The sequence below is a fragment of the Puma concolor genome, chromosome A2, assembly GCF_028749965.1.
Source record: "Puma concolor isolate L17-30 chromosome A2, mPumCon1.1.hap2, whole genome shotgun sequence".
NCBI lineage: Eukaryota > Metazoa > Chordata > Mammalia > Carnivora > Felidae > Puma > Puma concolor.
In genome coordinates this window covers 2747610-2762736 of record NC_141668.1, presented here as the reverse complement: position 1 = coordinate 2762736, position 15127 = coordinate 2747610, and the positions used below count along the sequence as shown (strand labels likewise).

The window sequence follows — 15127 nt, the reverse complement described above, 5'->3', positions numbered from 1 at the left end:
GGGACCGGGGGGGGGGGGGGGGAGCCGCTCCCCGTACGGCACTTTCTTTTCCTCGCAGGGGGTAACCCTGCAGTCACTCTCTCAGGGTGACGCCCTGCACATTTCTGAGCTCCTTCTGGACACAGCGCCACTGCCTCCAGCACGGAGCCCTACAAACGCCCCACGTCAGCCCCGCGAAACTCTTACCTCTCTAGTCGTTAAGATGTCGGTGTTTTACTGGGGTCTCCCCTCCTCCCCCCCAGTCCAGAAAGTGCTTCCCGGCAGAAAGCTGGACGAGGGCCGCTTCGGTGGCGCCCTCTCTCTCGGTGATGGCAGCTCTGTGCTGCCTGTGGTCCAAGGTCGGAAGCGTGTTTGCCTCACATCTGTCCGGTTTTCACGTTATGATGTGGGGGACGTCTGCCCCAACTGCTCCATCGTGACCCCAGATGGCGGTTCCCTTTTGTTTACTCTCAGGCTCTTCTCTGTTTCGGATATTTTTTTGTTGCACTACGTGTAAATCTAGGTGTAGACGTCTCTGAACTTTTCTTACTTGATGCTCCTGTATTTGTGGACTCGCATCTTTCATCGGTTCTCGAAAACTCTCGGAAATCAGCTTGACAAATACCGCCTCTCTTCCATTCTCTTTGTTCTCTCCTGTGGACCTCCAGTCGGACACTCTTATTCTGCCCTCCTGGTTTCCGAACCTCTCAGTCCCACTGTTCCACACCTTTCCTCTTTGTGGTATGTTCTAGGCGATCCTACCTGTCCTTAACTAAAATCCCCTCATCAGCTGTGCCATCTGTTTAACGTTTCTTTCGAGATTTTTACTACAACAATCAATTTTTAAGACAGCTTTATTGAGGTATGGTTGATACACAGAGAGCAGCACATATTCAATGTACACAATTTGATGAGTTTGGACATAGGCACACACCCATGATTCCTTCACTATTTAACAATTACATTTTAATTTTTTTTTTTTTAATTTTTTTTTCAACGTTTATTTATTTTTGGGACAGAGAGAGACAGAGCATGAACGGGCGAGGGGCAGAGAGAGAGGGAGACACAGAATCGGAAACAGGCTCCGGCTCTGAGCCATCAGCCCAGAGCCCGACGCGGGGCTTGAACTCACGGACCGCGAGATCGTGACCTGGTTGAAGTCGGACGCTTAACCGACTGCGCCACCCAGGCGCCCCTACATTTTAATTTTTTAAGTTTACTTATTTGAGAGAGAGAGAGAACATTCGAGCAGGGGAGGGGCAGAGAAAGAGGGAGAGAGACTCCCAAGCAGGCTCTATGCTCAGTGCAGAGCCCGACTCAGGGCTCCACCTCACGAACTGTGAGGTCATGACCTGAGCTGAAACCAAGAGTTGAACGCTTAACCAACTGAGCCACCCAGGTGCCCCTTGCCTTTTTAAAAAAGTTTTTATTTATTTTGAGAGAGAGAGAAAGAGAGAAAGAGAGAGAGAGAGAGAGAGAGAGAGAGAGAATGAACAGGGAGGGGCAGAGAGAGAGGGAGAGCAAGAATCCCCAGCAGGGTCCACACTGTCAGCACAGAGGCTGATGCGGCGCTTGAACTCACAAACTGTGGAATCGTGACCTGAGCCAAAATCAGGAGTTAGATGCTGAATCAACTGAGCCAACCAGGTGCCTCTACAATTACATTTTTGAACATTCTCTTTAGTCCTTTTTTTTGTTTTTAATAATTTTTTTTGTTTCAAAGCAAAACAAAAACAAAAACAAAAAACTTACCGAAAAGTTCAACATGCAGTAAATTAAACCCCTTTTCTTTGCACCATTTGAGAATAAGCCTCTGAGTTGAGCCTGCATCACTGACAAGTACCTCAGTATGAACTTCCAACAAGAACTCTCTTCCTACAGATCACCTACAGTCATGAAGATAAGTCAACCTTGTTACCTTCCTTCCCTCTTGTCTGCAAACCCTGGCCCCGCCTGCAGGCCGTCCCAGGAACGGTCATCACGGCCAGAGTGGTCAGTTTGTTTGCTCACGAGAGGCAGGCTGTCCCCACCGCGGTTCTGCTGCCCACGGAGATGCTCTCACCACTCACACCCAGCTCTGACCTCCTGGGCCCCACCTCCCAGCGGCGTGGAAGCCCTCCCACGGCGCTGGCATGCTGATGTCCCAGTTCACCGCCTGCTGCTACACCCAGCTCACACGCGGCCCCCACCCCGGGGTGGCGTCCTCCTGTCCTGCCCGGGCCGGGCCTCTCCATGTTGCACTGACCCCAGTGCCTCATTCTGCCAAGCTGACTCCTTACCCTAGCCTGCCAATCTGCAAGTACATATTCCTCCCCGTTTTGATCTCGCTTCCCATACCGGACAGCCCTCGTAAGGAGCCTGGGTTCTGATTCTCAGATGTGGGTCAGCAAAGCCATCTCCATCTCCCCTGCCCCTGTCGGTATCACCACCGGCATCACCTAATGGCTTGAGGATAAGACTGTTCCAGAAGAGAAGGCTGCAAAGAAGAGGACCAATACAGAGCGGCTCTCCGGTCACTATGGGGGTCTCCTCCTGGCTTCTCACTTTAACTCATTTCCTTAAACATTTCGCGTAGTGTTGTTTCTGAGAATTTCAGTATCTGAGCTCCTTGGGAGGGCAATCTACAGTTTATATTTTTTCAACTCTCAATTATTGTGGTTTCTTCTCCTGTGTATTTTGTGATCTTTTTTTTTCTTCAAGTTTATTCATTTTGAGAGAGAGTGTGAGTGGGGCAGGGGCAGAGAGAGGGAGAGAGAGAGAGGATCAAAGCAGGCTCCGTGCTGTCAGTGCAGAGCCCGACGCAGGGCTCAACGTCACGAACCATGAGGTCATGACCTGAGCTGAAATCAAGAATCTGATGACTGACTGACTGAGCCACCCAGGCCCCCCCACAGTTGCTTGATCTTAAACTGTGAAAAACAGGGGAGCATAATATGAGGAAGGCCTTCCAGGATCTCTGGCTTAAACCGGGAGCCTCACGTTCATATTCTCACCACCACAGAGGCCCAAGAGCTTATTTCCTACTGGCAGTGCTAACAGGGGTACCTTCCCTCAGGGAAACCTGCCTTTCTTATACCCTCACTATTTATAGCTCACGCCCTCCCCCACCTCCCTGCTTCTTTCTTGATCCCCTGGAGATTTGTTTTAATTTCTAAAGCCCAGCAATCCAACAATTTTTTTTTTTTTTTTGCAAAATCTGTCTTATAGCAGGAGGATGGGGCCCTAGACTTTTCAGTCCATGTTGACAGAAGAGTAAGGCTTCTATATCCACTTTTAACTGAAAGCGAAGCGGAACCTGTAAGATTTTCAGGGGGAGATGTAAGAAATTGTTAAATGCTCAGCAGGAGATCTTAGGTTGACCATTTATACTCCTGTAATGCGACACCTGGCAGCAGCTTCATTTAAAAAGTTAAAGAAAAAACACAGGTTGGGAGCAGGGCATTCTGAGATGCTCTCCTTTGCAGTCCACGTAAGCACACGTGAGCTCCTCACAGAGCTGCTCTGTGGTTCCCCAAATACAACTCAGGTGCAAGATGAAGGCGTCGGGACTGCCCTGGCTTAGAATCCTAGGGGCGCCTGGGTGGCGCGGTCGGTTAAGCGTCCGACTTCAGCCAGGTCACGATCTCGCGGTCCGTGAGTTCGAGCCCTGCGTCAGGCTCTGGGCTGATGGCTCGGAGCCTGGAGCCTGTTTCCGATTCTGTGTCTCCCTCTCTCTCTGGCCCTCCCCCGTTCATGCTCTGTCTCTCTCTGTCCCAAAAATAAATAAAAAACGTTGAAAAAAAATTAAAAAAAAAAAAAAAAAGAATCCTAGACCGGGGGAACTTGCACATCTCATAATAGTTACCCGGATTTACCTTTTACATCCCCAAACTCAGTTAAGGAAGATCCTCAAGTTCTGGCTTCCTGACAGGTGTTTAAAGATGATTCCGTTTTGTCCAGCCAGAAGCAGTGTACCAGTCAGAGAGCACTTCTGACACAAGCAAGGATGTTTTGTAACACAGTTGACGTTGTAACTTCATCAGGTTTCTAGGACAAGTTAAAAAGGCAACCCAAAGTGAAATCTGTCTGTAGAGAAGAAAGGGGGTTTGTTAAACCTTTACTCACAGTACTGTATCAAAATCTTCTCATATTAGGCGTCCAGGCTCAAGTATTTCCAGTTAGTGATGAAAAAATTTAGAGTCTTGTCCTAGAGAAATTCATTTTTAGGTCATTCATAACTGACATAGATGTCTTCCCTTAATTATAACATGGCTACAAAGTACGTATGAGATTGTTTCATCTTTGGGTATTTGGTTTTTTGAACCATCCTTCTCAGGATCACCAGTGGGAGGGGGAGGCAGATGATCACCAGCGGAACTATCTTGAAAAACATGTTCTGAGTTAGAAATGTCACCTTCCACAGTTCAAAAATAATGCAAGGTGATTAGAGGTTCAAGCCTTTTAAAATCTGGATGGGCTGATGTGCTTTCTGATGGAGACTTAGTTATTCCAGGTTGCTTACAATGCTCGCTATCATTTTTTTGCAGTGATTACACGCAGCTGAATCAAAGTAACTTTTAAAAATTGTTTTTCGTTTTTTCTCTTTCAGGTGAGTATCTGTGGCATTAATTACTAATCCAGCAAAGTTTATTTTTTCAAACAACTTATCATGAAAAACTTCAAACGTATATAAAGTTGAAAGAATTTTATAGTTAATGTAGTCTATCACTAACGTTTTGTCACATGCCCATCTCTGTTCCCATCTGGGAAGCCACCTCCAGCATGGACCGTGGCGGCTGTTTACTAATGGGTCACAGCACCCGGTTTCTTACCTCTCCACGCTGCCCATCCGCTTTCTTGCTGTCAGAGCCATCTTCCTAAAACACAAATTTTGTCATGTCACTTCAGTTGTTAAAATCTGTCCATACTCCCTACAGCTTCAGGAAAATGTCCCAAAGTCCTCATTGCATCTGACCCTTGTTCCCCTTTGCAGCTGATTGCTTCTTGAGCACCCGTCTCTCCCAGGACGCTCGCGGCCGCACACACTGCTGGCAATCCTCCGTCCCTAGGAAGTCATCTGACACCTCTGAGCCTCTGCTCAGCCTCTTTCTACTCCATGGCCCTTTCCTTCCTTTCCCCATATCCTCACCTTCACCGTCAACGAATCGACGTTTGCAGCTCGTGGGTACTTCACGACCCCGTTACACCCACGCCTCCCCCATCCCCCACCTGCTGACAAGCAGACGAGTCTCCCGAAGCCCTAAGCCCCTTCCTTGGTATCATTCACGGCACCTCGTTTTCCGGCCGTTTTCGCTGCTCCAGGAGCGCAATCTCCCGCGGACCTCGGGCCCGGGCGCCCAGCGCGTCCGGGAAGCAACCGCAGCCGGCCTCCAGACCCGGGCTCCGACTGCTCCCCTGCTCTGGGTCAGCTCCAGCCAGCCTCTCCGAGCAAGCCCCGCCCCTGCCCGGCCCGAGCTTGACGGCGCGGCCAGCCCCGCCCACCGGCCCGCCGGCCGCCGGCCGGAAAGCGCCGCGCCAACTGCTGCAAAGTGTCGTACGACAGAACCCGGGACGGGACTACGGCCGGCAACCGCCCCCGCCGCCGCTGCAAACTCTGCGGCTGCAGGGGCCGAGCGCGGCGGCCGCCCGCCTGCTCGCCCTCCGCGCTCGCCCCGCGTTCCTGCAGGCGTCCCGGAGCCGCCGCGCCGCGGAGGCGGCCCGCGCCCGCCCTGCTGGTCGCCATCATCCCGGCGTGCACCGCGGCGGCGGGCGGGCCGGCGGCCATGTTGCGATAGTCTGTTGTTTTCTTCCTGCGGAGGAGCCGGGCCGGAGTGGCCGAGACCGCCGGCCGTCTCGCCCCCTCCTTGGTCCCGGCCCGCCGCCCCCCCGCCCCCCGCCGCACGTCCCCGGGCCCCGGCCGGCCGGCGGCCCACCGCCTGGCTTGGCGGGGCGACCCCGAAGGCCGGGCCCGCGAGCACCATGGCGGCCGCCCTGGGAGCCGGCGGAGGAGCCGGCGCCGGAGGTACGTGAGGCGCCCCGCGCGGGGAGGTCGGGCCGGGGCTCCCTCAACCCGCGTCGTCGTGCCTCCCGCGTCGCTCGACGCGCCGTGGGGGCCCGCGAGCCTCGGTGCCGCGGCTTCCGCCGTCGAGCCTGCACGCAGCGGCGGGCCTCGGCCGGCGAGGCCGGCCTGCCGGGGCCGCGAGCCGCTCGGACGGCGGTGCCGGGGAGCCGGGCTCGTCGCCGGAGGGGCTCTGCTGGCGGGCCTGGGTGGATTTCAGGCCCGGTGCAGAGGCGCCGCTGAGGGTGTCCCCCATTGTGCGGGAGCGTGGGGCAGTGCGGCGTTTCAGAAGCCGGGGGTTGCAGAGGAGTGACCCCGTCTCGCGGGTCGGCTGCGTGCACCCCTCCGTGGCCCAGTGAACGCTTGGTAGCGCTTCGTCCGCGTTTGACCGAGACCCAGCCGGGCAAGAAAGGTGTAGATACCGGATCAGTTCCTTTGGGCGGTTTCCTCTTGTTTCGCAAGCATCAGTGGTTTTGACAGGGCGCCTAACAAATTCCAGGTGAAATCACAATTTGTGGGCCGAGGCTTTTTCTTTTTTCTTTTTCTATTTTTTTTTTTAATAAGGAAAAATACTTGCAAGTGAGTTCGTAATTATCGCTCGAAAGCTTCGGTGAAGGACACCCACAGACGGTAAAGTGGAATCGGTAAAAGCATTTGATACGCGTTGAAACATCCTTCCAGCGTATTCCCTGGAGGCACTTCTTAGTACCGCCTGCTTACGAGTACGCTGCAGTGTCCTGCTTAGAACTTTGGTCCAAGCATTGAGACATTTGCGTGGCAGGGTGGAAAAAACCCGCCGAGAGAGGCTAAACACAGAAGTGTCACTTGGGGCAGGGGGGCTTGGTCCGTGCCGCTTTTCTGGAAGGTAAAGAGATGTCGTGCCTGTTAGGGCTGGGGCTCTCGAGTTAAAACGTGAAGGTACGGGGTAGGTAGGGTGTTCCTTCCTTGCTCGGTTACTTTCCGGGGTCACAATGTTGTGTTTTGTATCGTTCTGGAGGCGTCGCCCGGGGGCTCCTGCGTCGGAAGCCCTTTCGCGAACAATGCCACCCGTTATTTGCGTGTTCTCTCACGCACAGGGGCGTTTTGCCGAGGCGGCGTGGTGTGTGAAGGCGTTGCAGAGGTGGCTGCTGCTCTGTGTGCGGGCGTGTCCTTTCAAGTTCGCGATCCTTAGGTCCTGAGAGTGTAGATACCTACGAATACAGTCGACGTAAATCAAAGCATTTCGGCGCCTGGGATGAACTTGGGTCTCGAAAGGTCGAGACTTGCTATTTTAGAGGAGTAGGTAGGCTTTACCTTGAGGTTCTGGAGTTTCTCCTTCCGTTTTGGCAGGGCCACCCCGTTTCCCTCCGAGGCTTTAGCCACAGCCCTTACCAGGTTCTGAGTTGCGTGTGACTTGGCTCCTGCGGCCTCCGCACACAGGCTGAGTGCGGTCCTCCAGGTCCCCTCGGGTTGCACTGCTCCGGCCCTCGCGCTCTGGGTCTCAGGCTCCCGGGATGCCCTCCTTACGTGAAGTAGGTCCAGCTCCTGCCTCCAAGCCTCCCTGCCTTTTATTCTTGGCAGCCTTGTTTGCTTCAGAACGTTTAGCCCGGTTTGTTATTTATTTGGTCTTTTTGGAAAAAGAAGCCTGTAGGTCCCATTGAGACAGGAATGGTGTCTTTTTCACGAGCCATGTGCTCCAAGTTGCTGGCACGTTGCATACGTGCCACATAATTTGACGGTGAGTGAATTAATGAAATGTTTTCCTTGTGAATCCTCCTGTGCCCTTTTATGGTATGAGTAGAATTCTAGTACTCTGCACTTTGCTTTGTTCACTTAAAAGCAGGTCCTGGGCATCTTCCCATGTCAGTAGGTGAGAGTTTTATGGATCCACCACTGATCATTTGCCTGTCGATGGGCATTCCAGTTATTTCAGCTTTCTCGCCACTAGCAAATACCGTGCTCAACGTGTGTAGACACAACTCAGTGTGCCTATGCAAATATTTCTGGAGGACGGATCGCTCTAAAAGTGGAAGTACTGTGTTGCAATTACATGTATTTACAATTTTGGTAGCTACTGCAAGTTGTCCTTAACTTCCCTCAGTAGTGTGTGGGAGTATCCCGTTTCCCATACCCTAAGAATCTTTTTAATTCTGGATCATCTAGGGACAGAAAAAGAGCCTCGATGTTGTAATCTGTATTTCTGTTTTTCTGATCTCCAGAGAAGTTAGACATCTTTTCATGTGCTATTTTTCTGTGAATTGCTTGTTTACATAATTTGCTACGTATTTTTTTAAGTCATGTTACAAGATTTATTTGTTCTGAGAGAACCAAAACCAGCGGGGGAGGGGCAGAGAGAGGGGGGCAGAGGATCCGAAGCAGGCTCTGTGCTGACAGTAGAGAGCCTGATGGGGGCTTGAACTTGCAAACTGGAGAGATGACCTAAGCCGAGGTCTGATGCCTAACTGACCCTCAGTCACCTTTTTTTAAAGTGGGTGGTTGACCTCTTCTCTTTATTGTATATTTCTCATTCTTCGTGTATTGTATCAGAGGATTAGTAACCCTTTTTTAAAATTGTGCATGGGGCGCCTGGGTGGCTCAGTCGGTTGAGCGTCCGACTTCAGCTCAGGTCATGATCTCGTGGTCCGTGAGTTCAAGCCCCGCGTCGGGCTCTGTGCTGCCTGCTCAGAGCCTGGAGCCTGTTTCAGATTCTGTGTCTCCCTCTCTCTCTGACCCTCCCCCGTTCATGCTCTGTCTCTGTCTCAAAAATAAATAAACGTAAAAAAAAAAAAAATTAAAAAAAAATAAAATTGTGCTTGCCCTATAAATAAATTTGTTTTAAGTGTTTTACTATATGGAACTTAAAGTTTTACTTTGTGAAATATATCACTTATTCTTTTATAAGTATTTTTTTTTTTTTTTCTTTTTGTAAATCTGTTTTTATGCTAAGAGTTCCTCTATGTTTTTACCATTTGATGCTTCTGGGCTTTTTTTTTTATATTTAGCTTTTATTCCATATGGAGTTTTATTTTGAGTGTTGTGTGAATTTGGGGCCTATAACAGTTCTAATATGATTTGTTGACTTCTTCTTTGTCTTTTCCACCTTTTTAAGAAGTTACCATGAACAGTTTTTTAGAATTATTTCATTGTGTGTGTGAACATATGTGCATACGTCTTTCTGTGTGTGATGTATATATGTTGGCATATTTAAAAAATTTTTTTTAATGTTTATTTTTTGACAGAGAGAGAGAGAGAGAGAGAGACAGAGAGACAGGGCATGAGTTGGGGAGGGATAGAGAGGGAGAGAGAGAGAGAATCCCAAGCAGGCTCTGTGCCATCAGCCCAGAGCCCATTGCAGGGCTTGAACTCAAAAACCGTGAGATCGTGACCTGAGCCGAAATCAAGAGTCAGATGCTTAACCGACTGAGCCACCCTGGCACCCCTATGATGGCATATTCTTTTCCAGCTAATCCCATATGATTAGCTCTGTGCGTTTAAAAAAAAAAATGTACTTCAGAATCATCAATCACATTCCGTAAAGAATTCTACTAGAATTCTTATTTAGGTTGTGTTGAGTTTATTTACATAATTTGAGAATGATTGGTATTTTTACAGGATGGGTTCTTTCATCCAGCAACAAGAGTGTCTCTGTCAAGCTTTTCTTTTTTGTCTGTTAGTCATCTGCCAAATGTTTATTGAGTACCTGCTCCTGTGCCGGGCACTGATCTAAGAGGCTGGGGTACATAGTGAATAAACCAGAGGTCCCTTCCCCTGTGGAGCTTACATTAAGTAAAATTTTCTTTATATAGTTCTTTCACATTTCTTGGTAGTTTTGTTCGTAGATATTTTGTATTTGTCACTGTGGATGGTGTACTTAAAAAAATTTTTTTTAAATATTTATTTTTGAGAGAGAGACAGTGTGAGTGGGGGAGGGGAAGAGAGAGAGAGGGAGACACAGAATCCAAAGCAGGCTCCAGGCTCTGAGTTGTCAGCACAGAGTCCGGCACAGGGTTGGAACTCATAAACCGTGAGATCACGACCTGAGCCGAAGTGGAACGCTTAACTGACTAAGCCACCCAGGTGCCCCTAAGATGGTGTAGGTTTTAATCCTATTCTTACATTTGATATTGATCTGTAGAAAAGCTTTTTTAAAATGTAATTGAAGGGGCACCTGGTGGCTCAGTCGGTTGAGTGTCCAACTTTGACTCAGGTCATGATCTTGTGGTTTGTGAGTTCAAGCTCCACATTGAGCTCTCTGCTGTCGGTGCAGAGCCTGCTTCAGATCCTCTGTCCCTCTCTCTTTGCCCCTCCCCTACTTGTGCTCTCTCAAAAATAAAATAAAACATTTAAGATCTAATTGAATAGTGTACAACTGGTTTTTTGAATCTTGTTTTACCAGTTTGGTACTTTAGATTTTCTAGTTAGACAGTCATTTCTGCAGCGTCTTTTCTTCTAATATTTATAGCTCTCGTTTCTTGTCTTGTCTCAGAGGCACTCATCATTAAGCCCTCCAGTATGATGTTGAAGAGTGCAGGTGGTGACAGGCTTCTCTGTCTTGTGAGCTTGTTCTGGGTTTTAAAGAGTGTTCTTTTTAATGTTTTGCCATTAGATATGTATACTGTAGGTTTGTGATACTGTTTTTTTTAGCGAAGAAGTTTGTTTTTTGAGTCTTTTAATTTTCATCAAATGCTTTTTCCTTATCTATTGAGGTGATCTGTGAGGTCCTTTCTTTAATCTCTTAATGTATTATGTTGGTAGATTTCTAGTGTTGAACCAACCTTGCATTCTTGGGCTCAAAACCTGTGTGTTTTGTTCTTTTTAATATATGGTTGGATTTCACTTTAGGATTTATGTACGAGCATAAGAAAAATTGGCTTATAGTTTTCTTCCTTTGTGTTTGTGTGTGCATTGGTGCTATCCTGTTTCTTTCTTCTTTTTTTTTTCAATGAAATGCTGATTTCTTAGAACAAGTTGAGAAGTTTTCTGGGACATAATGAAAAAACCTTTGTATTAAATGTTGAAGTGAAGAACTCTGTCTGCAAAGCCTTTGGGGTCTGGTACCTCTTTATTTTTCAGTTTCTTCTATCATTGGTCTCTTTCACTTTTTAAAAGTCTCTGGGTCATTTTTTTTGAGTTTATTTACGTAAGTAATCTTTACACTCAGCATGGGGCTTGAACTCCCTACAGTGAGATCAAGACTTGCATACCCTTCTGTCTGAGCCAGCTAGGTGCCCCTCTGTGGGTCAGTTTTGGTAGATTTTTCTGGCAAAGTACTTCTTTATGTTTTCAAATGAATTAGTGTAGGGTTCAACGCTCCCATTTCTAGTGTGGTAAAGCTAAATTTTTTGACTCAGGCTTGCCCGAACAGATTTTTACTTTGTTTTTATACTTGATTGATGATCTGGTTAGGCCTAGAATTCTAAATTTGAATTCATTTTCCTTAGATTTTTGGTGGTGTTGCTGTGTTTTCCTGGCCTCCAGTTCTGCTGTTGAAAGTGATGGCATTCTGATTCCTTTGTATGTGACCTTTTTCTCTCCCTGGAAGATTTTAACAGTTACTCCTCAGTGTTCTCAAATTTCATCAGCAAATATCTTTTTATTGTGCTTTGCATTTGGGGGACACTTTAGTCTGGGAATCTTCAGTTTTGGGAAATTTTCTTATATATTTCTTCCTATCATTTCTCCTTGTCTCATTTAACTGAAACTTATTTCTGGTTTTTGATACTTCAGTTATATACAAAACATAAGAATAACAAGACAGTTCACGGAGATGCTTTTGTGAGGATAGGCACTTTGGTAGTTCATAGAGTGAGGTGGAGGGATAGATGCCTAGGACGGGAGAAGCACAGCGGTCAGGGCGGTTCTGGGGCCTCAGCAGGCTCACAGTTGCTGGTGGCGCTTTGCTCCAGGGATGCCCCGTGTCTACAGCTACTTTGTCAGTTACTTACCGACGTAGGAATTTTGTTCTGTTCCGCCAGATGCTGTTTATCTTTTTTATTTGTATTTTTTGTTTTTTTAATTTTTAAAAATGTTTTATCTATTTTTGAGAGAGTGAGAGAAAACAAGAATGAGCAGGGGAGGGGCGGAGAGAGAGAGGGAGACACAGAATCCGAAGCAGGCTCCAGGCTCTGAGCTGTCAGCACAGGGCCCAATGTGGGGCTCGAACTCATGAACTGCGGGATCATGACCTGAGCCTAAGTCTGACGCTTAACCCACTCAGGCACCCCCAAATGCTGTTTATCTTTAGCTGTTTTAGCTATCACTAAATGTGGGTCCACTATTTGCCATCTTTTGATATTTTCTCCTCTTTTTTGAAAGAAGATGGAACTCTAATACTTACATATAATTCCATTTTTAAAATGTTAAGTAAGTCAACTAAGAAGAGATCATGTAAATCAGAGAGCATGTGTCTTGTAGACCACCAGATTGCAGCCTGTGCCTGAGTGATTCTGCCTGTGCGATTTACTGCGTTCCATAAAATAAGTGACCTTCCTACCTAAACATCAACGAAGTCATAGTTGCCCTTTAACGTATTTTTTAAAGTTTATTCTGAGCGAGAGAGAGAGTGTGTGAGCATACACATGAGCAGAGAAGGAGCGGAAAGAGGGAGAGAGAGAGAATCCCAAGCAGGCTCCATGCTGTCAACACAGAGCCCCATGCATGGCCTGAGGTCACAAACCGTGAGATCGTGACCTGAGCGGAGATCAAGAGTCAGGCGCTTAACTGACTGAGCCACCCAAGGGGCACCCCCCCCCTTTAATATTTTCATATAGGAAATCAGAGGGTATGCTGCTATAGCTGCTTCTGCAGTAAATTGAAGAGTGCTGTACTTGGTGTTTGGTAGACTTGAGTTTAAATCTGGCTTTGTGGTTCACTAACTTTGGCTAGTCTTGTTTTTCACATCTGTAAAAGGAGGATTTGCGGTTGGATTGAAGGAGAAGACAAGTGTAAAAATGCGAGCTCATTGAAGTAAAATGAATCCTGTGTTCAGCCCTTCTGTAGTGCTGGGATTATTTGAGTTTTATCAGTGAGTCGGAACAGAAGCTGTGCTAAGTGTCCCAGGTATGAAGGGTTTTAATACAGGAATTAGAGGCTTCCACAGTGGTTGGAAAGGTGCAGGTGCAACGGCTGGGAAAACTTTCTCTAGTGATCTCAGCCTAGTTGTGAGGAGCTTGCCTGGCAGTCCTGTGACCCCGCAGAGTCTTGGGGAACCTCATGGGCCTTCTCAGTCGGCTCTGCTGCAGGTACTGACTTTGGGCGGTATCGATCCTTAAGAAGCCACCACCGACTGTCACAGCTCCTGTGAGCCCAGGGGCAACAACGTGGTTTTCCAGAGCTCACTCGTCATCTCTGACGGCCTCCCGTCTGCCGTGTGTGTGTCCTGCCTCTGCCTCCTGAGAATAACTCCTGAGAATGGCTGTGAAGCTAATTGGGACTCGGGCTTCCTGTGAGCGCCTCGCCTCGTGCAGTCCAAGCACACGAACAGAGGCTCGGGGAGGGCACTCCTACATTTCCCCTGCACCTTTGCGGAGTGTGGGGACCACAGTCTGCACAGCAGTTGCTTGTGTCTGTGGAAGGCAGAAAAGGGACTGGCGGGGGGGGGGGGGGGAGCTTTCTCCTTTCCTTTGACGTTTCTTCCCTTAAGTTTCACCTATTTAGCAACTGATCTTTGCCAGTTCAGAAAGTTTAACTTTTTAGAAGGAGGCTATAGACTTTTGGGAAAAGAAATAGGGTGTGATTTCCTTCACATTCCTAAGTCGTGGTGGGGACATCGGTTGGCTGAGCTCAGACCGCTGGCCCTCCTCCAGGCTGCCCGGGATGGCAGAGAATCGAGGCTCTAGCTTTTGTAGCTTGGGGAGGCAGAGCCCTGTCTTCTATCGGGACTCCTAGTGTGATTGACTTCCAGACTCAGGAAGAAATTCAGTTGCAGGACAGGCAGGCAAATGGCCAGTGCGCACTACACGCAAACAGAGTACAAAGTTCATTTCAGGGAGAGCCTGTCCAGGGGCCCATATAGGTGAGAGATCTTTAAAACAATGACTACAAATTATTTTTCAAGCAACATGGCATAGAGGCTCTGTCTGATTATTTTGCTTGGTTGCTCAGTTTGGTAGTTTTACTCTGTAGGGCTAACATGCTCACTTTCAAAGTTCTTCCCCCCGTCCCCCCTTTCAGTAGGTTTCGTGTCCAGCATGGAGCCCAATGCCGGGCTTGTACTCATGACCCTGACATCCAGACCTGAGCTGAGATCAAGAGTCGGAAACTTAACTGACTGAGCCACCCAGGTGCCCCTCAAAGTTCTTGAACGTTACCCTGATTGTTCTTCCTAGATGGCTCAAATAAAGGGTCTAAATTTACTCACCTGTGAAATACAGAATTTTCACTCTTAGTGATTTAGAATATGAGCATATCGTACATGAGAATGGTGTTGAAGCAAAAGGAAGAAGGTTGAGAACCTTTGGACTACAGCAAAGATTGGCAAATTTTGTCTGCAAAGGGCCAATGGTAAATATCTTAGGCTTTGCAGATCACATGGCTTCTGTTGCAATTACTCTGTTTTGCCCTTGTAGCCTGAAAGCAGCTCTGAACAATATGTAATTGAATTGGCGTACACTGTTTCAATAAAAGCTTGCGTGTATAAACAGGCAGCAGCCACATTTGGACAGAGAGGGGTTGCAGACCGTACTTGGCCTGTGGACCGGAATTTGCTGACCCTTGGACTAGGCAGTTGGCTAGAACCCTGTTCAAGCTAATGTTCTGTACTGTTTATAATCCAAGTCCCAGGTTCCTGGAAAAGAGGAAATAGTTAGAATGCTAAGCAAGAGAGTTGGGTTAATTATAGACCTCTCATTGCTATGTAATTGAAAATTATAAAAAATTCCGGCAGATACCTATAGCCTTGCTCTAAGAAAAAGTGACTCCCTTATGAAAATAGAATATCCAGCAGGATGTTTAATTAAATTTTTTAAAAATGTTTTATTTGTTTTTGAGAGAGAGAGAGAGAGAGAGAGAGGGAGAGAGAGAGAGCGCGCGCGCGCGCATGAGCTGGAGTGAAAGACACAGAATCTGAAGCAGGCTCCAGGCTCCGAGCTGTCAGCACAGAGCCCGATGTGGGGCTCCAACTCACAAACCGTG

The 15127-nt window shown here is 48.0% G+C and overlaps 2 protein-coding genes across 6 annotated transcripts in view; one reads left to right on the top strand and one right to left on the bottom strand.

Moving 5' to 3' along the window:
• Nucleotides 1-3781: 3781 nt before the first annotated feature.
• LOC147582919 (uncharacterized) lies at nt 3782-6719 on the bottom strand. Its single transcript, XM_086685489.1, has 2 exons — nt 5251-6719; nt 3782-4835 (listed from the first exon to the last, which is right to left on the bottom strand). Exons 1-2 carry the CDS (start codon nt 5937-5939, stop codon nt 4787-4789), a joined length of 738 nt encoding a protein of 245 aa, XP_086541615.1. The 5' UTR covers nt 5940-6719; the 3' UTR covers nt 3782-4786.
• RBM33 (RNA binding motif protein 33) overlaps nt 5796-15127 on the top strand; it is a 139908-nt gene continuing 130576 nt past the window's right edge. For 4 of the 5 annotated variants that reach the window (XM_086685482.1, XM_086685466.1, XM_086685457.1 and 1 more), the window contains exon 1: nt 5796-5980. In XM_086685482.1, coding sequence (XP_086541608.1) covers nt 5938-5980 — 43 coding nt within the window. In that variant the 5' untranslated portion in view covers nt 5796-5937. The remainder of the gene's footprint in view (nt 5981-15127) is intronic. The other variant, XM_086685474.1, reaches the window with a different exon arrangement.

Coding starts and splice junctions, on each gene's coding strand:
- LOC147582919 (XM_086685489.1), bottom strand. CDS start 5,939: ATGGTGCTCGCGGGCCCGGCCTTCGGGGTCGCCCCGCCAAGCCAGGCG. Junction 4,836..5,250: donor GAAAACGGCCGGAAAACGAG/GTGCCGTGAATG, acceptor TTTGTGTTTTAG/GAAGATGGCTCTGACAGCAA.